The sequence below is a fragment of the Amblyomma mixtum genome, chromosome 10 (genome assembly GCF_055824585.1).
Source record: "Amblyomma mixtum isolate Tamu chromosome 10, ASM5582458v1, whole genome shotgun sequence".
Taxonomy (NCBI): Eukaryota; Metazoa; Arthropoda; class Arachnida; order Ixodida; family Ixodidae; genus Amblyomma; species Amblyomma mixtum.
Window position 1 is genome coordinate 134,038,568 of NC_143021.1, and position 6,827 is coordinate 134,045,394.

Here is a 6,827-nt window from a genome sequence, read left to right on the forward strand (position 1 = left end):
GTTTATTTAAAGCCGATGAGGGTGCGACCAGCGTCGACCGAGGCAGGAGCCGAACTGGCCGCCCGAAGAAAGGAGGGAGCGGAGAAGCGTCCACGGGAGGGAGTGGCTTCCCAAAACAGGAGGAGGATGCGGGGGCGCACCATGGGGGGGCATCTGGCGACAGCGTGCGACGAGGGGCAAGTGGTCGTTAGGAGGAGGATGCGAGTGGTCGTTAGGAGGAGGATGCGAGTGGTCGTTAGGAGGAGGATGCGGGGGCGCACACACACAAAAGCAATAAGGGGACACAACATAAACGTTTTTACTCTTTAGGTTCCTTCTAACCCGTCCTTTCGGCCCCTTCTTTCGAAGAACCAGTTTGTACACTGATGCCTTCGCGAAGAAAAGCACGAAGGGAATGGCCTACTGTGGTACGGACGCCGCTGCACTCGGCTGCGGGATCAGGTTCCCGCAGGGTGTCTGGTCGGCCGCCCTGCCTCCCTCGACCGCGGCGCCGCGCTTCCGCCGTGCCGATCACGGGCTTATCTTAAACAGCTCTAAATGTTGTGGCTGACTCGTAACTCACGTTACAACGGTCCAGAACACCTGCATCGCTGGGGAGCGGTCCGTTCTGTGATGTAATGTACTGTACATATGCATGCGTGCGCTTGTTTCTTTCTTCTTTTTTTCTTTTTGTGTTTCGTTTTTTTTATTCTTTGTGGTTTTGCTTTTTACTTCCTTTGTTAGAATATTGTTTTTCTTCATACTGCTGGGTTCACCACCCACACCGAATGGAGCTCCTCTCGAAACATTCTTGCTGGAGCTTTCTGAGAAGCAACTAGTTACCTCCCCATCTATTTCTTTAGCTTTGTTACCCACGCCTCTGCCGTTGCCTTCCTATATTTATTTTTATTTTTCAATGTTACTTTTGCTTCCTTTATTTTTATATTTTTATGTATAAATGTTTTTTCCCCTTCCCTGTCCTTCGCAACCCTCACCCTCTTCCCCCTAAATGGACTGGAGCACTTGCGTCTTATACTGACTTTGCGTCCCTTTCCTCCGGGAAGAAGCTACCTTTGCAGAAGACTGTTAGGTGGCTTAAAGATAACCCGTATTCATTGTTACCTGCTTATAAAGACGGTGGCTTTGTTGTCCTCGACAAGGATGCGTATGTGTCGAAAGCATCAGATGCTGTTAGTGCCGTGTTTGACAAATGCAACAATGTTTTGATGTCTAAGGTGAAAACTAAAAAGCGAAAAAACTTCTGAATAGGCTAAATTTGACCAAGCTAGCAAGCGCGTTAGACAGTAGCCACAACGTTTGCCTGCAGCTGTTTTTCACAGCGAAAACCCACAAGCCGGAGTGGCCGTTTCGTGTGATTATTTCGGAAGCCGGAACATGGCAGAGGCATGTCGCGAAGTTTTTGCAAGAAAAACTGAAAGTTTCAACATTTGACGACCCTTTCAGAGTGAAAAGTTCAGACGAAGTAATAGCGTTTCTAAAATGCAATTACAATAAAAAGCTTCGGGGATTTTCAATTGATCTTAAAGACCTTTACTACAGTATTTCTCAGGCTGAAATTATGTCTTCGGTTAGTCACTTCATTGACCAGTTTGGATCCATTGCATTCCAGAATGAGTCCGGGATTTCCACCGGCAGCTTTCTTGAATTGTTATCTTGTTACCTAGAGTCTACTTTTGCTGAGTGGAATGGTGATGTATATATTCAAAAAGATGGAATCTGTATTGGTTCATGCCTTGCACCCATTCTTAGTGACATGTTTCTGGCTTTGCCCGACCAAATATTGAACGAGCGGTTCAAAGGATCGCGTGTTTGTAGAATTTTTAGATTTGTAGATGACTATTTCGTGTTTTTAGAGTGTGACAACGTCGAATTCGAGCAGCAGTTCCTTTATGTTTCTTCAGTGGTCTCTGAGTGCCTGAAACCCATGATTTTAACGCACGAAGTACCACTTAATGATTCCATCAGGTTTTTAGATCTCTCACTTCAGTTCACTTCATCCCATGTATGTTGGGCTTTTGTGCCCCGTGGTCAGAAACCCATCCTGCCATATTCATCAGCCCACTCGAAGCTCGTGAAAAGAGCAATTGTCCATTCAGTTTTTAACAATGTTGTAAAGAAAACATGCGAGCACAGGTTGGAGCAAAATTTCCACAACCAAGTGTTAGGATAAACGAACAATTCAAAAGACGTTTATTCGTCTTTCCGTTACAAAGGATCTCTGGGTTAACAAGAGGCCGTGTTGCTTCTTTCGTGTCCAACACCTGAGTCGTTGTTCTTCAAGCGCCGCGCGAGCGCTCGTCCTCCTCATCCTCTCCTCACATCACTCTCTCCTCCCACGGGCGGCTCGGGTTGCTCGGACTCAAAGTTCGGGTTGCTCGCCCTCCGGAGAAGGATCTCCGTCGGCGGGGATGAGCTGGCGCTTACATTCGGCCATCCTGTGCCACCGACCGCCCCGGTCGGAATCGTCCTCGCGGCCCGATTCTTCCGAACTTGTCTCGTAGAATTCCCGGTCCCAAAGCTTCAGCTTGTCAACCGGTGCAATACTGCTGTAAGCTCTTCGCCTTTGCCGCCCCGGAGGCACGTTTTCGATGCGGTAGCGGTCGTTGGGAAGCCTTTCTCGGATGATATACGGTCCTTTGTATTTTTCTTTCAGTTTCCTTGACTCCCCGCTTGCTGCCGGTTCTCGCTCAACAAGTACAACATCTCCGGGATTGTATGTCGGCGCTTCCACCCGCTTCCTGTTGTACCGCTCCTGTTGCTTGCGTTGGTCTTCTCGGATATTCTCCGCCGCTGCGGCTCGCCTGGTTTCAACCTCATGGTCAAATTCCTCGGCGAGGGCGTCTTCCACGGTGTCGCCCTTGATGCCTCGCGGCCTGAAGTTGAAGAGCAGTCCGAACGGAGTAGTTTTAGTGGCTTTGTGGAGCGTATTGTTTATGCCCCACATCACCTGAGGCAACGCAGAGTCCCAGTCTTTGCCGTTTGCATCTTTCGTCAAGCTTGCCACTGCCGGGGTTATCATGCGATTATATCTTTCGACTTGTCCGTTAGCTCGCGGAGTGGCAGTAGCGTTTTTGACGTGCACGATGTTGTAAGTTTCGCACGCTGCTTTGAATTTGGCACTTGTATAAGCAGTTCCGCGGTCCGTGATCACCATAGCCGGTGGGCCAAAGATTCCTGCCACATCGTGTAGAAACTGCGCCGCTGGTGCAGCTGATGTGTTGCGGACTGCACGCAACAATACGAACTTTGTGAAAGAGTCGACGACTACAATTATGTAGGCGTTTCCGGACTTGCTTCTTACAAATGGGCCTAGGTGATCGATGTGTATTGATCGAAATGGCTTGTTGCCCTTGTCAATGCTGTGAAGTTTGCCCGGTCTCTTTCCAGATGGCGTCTTGTGGAAAAGACATTCGATGCAAGAAGCTATGTATCTTCTAACGTAACGCTTCATGCTGGGAAACCAATACCTTTCCCTAAGTTTCTTCAAAGTTTTCTCCACTCCAAAATGGCCAATGTCATCATGACATGTCCTGACGATTCTCCAGCGAGTCTGGTTTGGAACTACCCACAGCAGTCCTTCGTTCGAGTCGGTTTCTTGGTTCTTCTTGAATACTATGCCGTTACGCAACCGGTATTCGTTTTTGACGCGCCTGTCTTCTTTGGATAGGTCTTCTTTTTTTTCTAGCCTTTCCTTCAAAGCTTGAACTTTTGGATCATTCAGCTGGGCAACAGTTAGCACGTCTTCTGTCGCTATGCATGTTGCAAGGACGTGAAGGCCAGGAACGATATCCGTCTCTTCTGGCGGGTCGTATGCAGATCGGCTAAGTGCATCAACATGAGCCATTGCCGCCCCCTTACGATATTCCATGTCGAAGGTAAACTCTTTGCTCGTTATCATTAAGGGCTGGACAATGCTGGTGTCCGACTCACCCTCTTGTGGCGATGCATCGTCTGGGTAGCAAATTTCCGCTCGTGCGACTCGTTCGTTCTCTTTGATGATCAGTTCATGATTGGAAATGTTCATTATAGGGACGACTGTTTCGTTGGTCCCGTCAACGCTGAGGACACAGCGTGGTATGTAATGCTCTTGACCTTCTTGGCACCTGAGCTGCATGTCCACGAAGACATCTGAGCGTGGTGCGCTACCAGTGGCGTAGAGCTTAACGAAACCCACGTATTTTGGGGGCACAACCGTAGTTTCCTTCGCCCATAGGCACACAGGTCGTTCTGGGAGCTCTGGAATTTCAATGGACTGAAGCGTGTCGTCTCTATTGTCCTCGTTCCTGTGCTCCTCAAAAATACGCACTGTGTTCTTCCGCCTCACAATCGTGATGTGTGGTTGCTCGGTGAAAGGTTGGCCCACAAGTAGGGGTATGGACTGTGACGCGTCCGGCACGACCAGCACGGGAACGTCCGCTGTAGCTTGGTCGACCGTGAGGGTGATGTTCGTTTCCCCACACGGTGTCACATGTCCGGACCCGTAGCCCACGATAGTGAACGGCTTTGTCAACTTCGTGTAAGCGACTCCGATTCGGTTGGCATCCTCCTTCCGCAGAGTTACGCATTGGCTACCGAGATCGACGTATGCTCGTATGTCGCAGCCGTTCGCTTTCGCCATCATAAAGTACTTTTCGTTCGCCTCTTCAGCGGCTCGGAGGTCAAAGCCCAACGCGTTCTGAGCGACGCGCGCTCCTCTCTCCGTTTTTGCCCTGCAGTCTTTTTCTCCGTGGCCCACTCGTCCGCAGGCGTTGCATCTCGCCTTTCGCTGTGGGGCCGGGCAATTGAGGGACACGTGACCGTACTCGCTGCAGTTGAAGCAGAGGGGCTCTCCTCTTTCATTCCATGGCGGCTTCCTCCTCGCCTTCGGAGAAAGGTTCTTGTGGTCGGTAGTGTTCAAGGCCGACGCCATTGCTTCGCTTTTGTTGCCATGGGCGTTGGCATATGCGGGGAAACGAGAGTAGTTCGGGGGACCACTTGATTTTGAACTTTTGGAGGCAGTGTTTCCCAATCTTTCTTCGAGGCGTTTCAGGCAGTGCAGAAGGTCTTCCGGCGACTCGTACGTGCGTACGCTCACTGCTCTAATCACGTCGTCATCGTGTAGCCCCGTGATGAGGTATTCAATGCAAGCTTCATCTGTGAGGTTGCAACGGCGAGCTTTCGAGAGCTTGTCGTAGTAATAACACTCGATGGGCTCACCGCGCTTTTGCCGTCGCTCCTGCATTTCCCGATGGAGTCGTTGGAATCCCGCTGTCGTGGGGAAGGCGCGCTTAATTTCTTCTTTCCATTCCGGCCATGTTTTGTTGACGGAAGAGAGGGAGTCATACCATGTCTTCGCAGGCCCTTCCAACCTCGAGAGTGCGTTGCCAGATGTCAGCCGGTCGGACCAATGGTAGACTTGTGCCAAGTCGTCCACGCGTCTTATCCACGCGTCTACTGTCGGAGAGCTGGATGACACTGGATCAAACGATGGCACTAACCGAGCTGTCTCTCCCGCGCCGATGATGGGTGTGGCCGCTGCTTGCTGCGTCTGAAGCAAAGCAATTCCGTTGAAGGCTTCTCTCACTGCTGCCTGAACGCTGGCCTGCAGGATTTCCGCCACGTTGATCGTTGACTGAGGTATCGGAGGTAAGCTTCCACTTGTCACCCCGTTGTCGGATCCGCCTTCACTTGAGTCGTCGGCGTCGTCGTTCCCGCCATCGTTGCTCGGTCGTCCGCCATCTTCGTTTGCCATATCCGTTGAAGATGCTCCGGTGCGGGTGACAGGCATGGTGGGGCTTGCCGGTTAACTTCGTAAGTTCGGGCGAACGTTGACTGTATCCCACTTCTGAATTGTTAGGATGAAGGAACAATTCAAAAGACGTTTATTCGTCTTTCCGTTACAAAGGATCTCTGGGTTAACAAGAGGCCGTGTTGCTTCTTTCGTGTCCAACACCTGAGTCGTTGTTCTTCAAGCGCCGCGCGAGCGCTCGTCCTCCTCATCCTCTCCTCACATCACTCTCTCCTCCCACGGGCGGCTCGGGTTGCTCGGACTCAAAGTTCGGGTTGCTCGCCCTCCGGAGAAGGATCTCCGTCGGCGGGGATGAGCTGGCGCTTACACAAGTAGATCGATTGACACAGGTCGGTTACCCTCCACAAGTTTTGGTCTCCGTCGCAGAAAAACTGCAGAAAAAGTTGAGGTGTGATGCCAACAACAAAACTGATCAGGAGAAAAAGAAAAAAGTCGCCGTTGTGCCATATCTGCATCAGGTCTCGCATAACCTGAAGAGATTTGGGAAGCATGTGGGAGTCGACGCCGTGTTTTCGGCACCTATACGATTGTCCAGCCTGGTCAAAAAAGTACATTCGGCCAACAGGGAACCACGCGGCTGCCTGAAAAGGCATGCAAAACAATTTGTCCCCTGCCAGGAGGGAGTCATCTACTCTTTGCCGTTGTCATGTGGGAAGCAATACATCGGCCAAACCGGCCGATGTATCAACGAAAGATTGAAAGAGCATGATTATAATGTCGCACGTGGGCCTATCGTAGGCCACGTATCGAAACACTGTATAAACTGCAAAAGTGATGATGTTGATGACAAAGATGACAATGATGCCTGCGTACCATTGTACAACGAGTGCGTTGTGATAGGTAGGAACCGCGATTCGCTTACAAGAGAAATCATAGAAGCACACATGATAGCAAGGCTCCCTGAAGAATGCATAAGCGCACCATCTATACTGCTGTCAGGAAAAGCAAAACGCTACCTTGAATGTGAATGTTGACACGCGTGTGCTTTATTCTGTTTTTTTTTTAATTTTTTGTTTCCGCTGCATGACTTGTGTCTATT

The 6,827-nt window shown here is 50.4% G+C and overlaps 1 protein-coding gene across 1 annotated transcript; it reads right to left on the reverse strand.

Moving 5' to 3' along the window:
- Positions 1–2,247: 2,247 nt before the first annotated feature.
- LOC149327007 (uncharacterized) lies at positions 2,248–5,912 on the reverse strand. Its single transcript, XM_089564112.1, has one exon. The coding sequence runs from the start codon at positions 5,765–5,767 to the stop codon at positions 2,360–2,362; it is 3,408 nt and encodes a 1,135-aa protein (XP_089420238.1). The 5' UTR covers positions 5,768–5,912; the 3' UTR covers positions 2,248–2,359.
- Between the last annotated feature and the right edge of the window lie 915 nt (positions 5,913–6,827).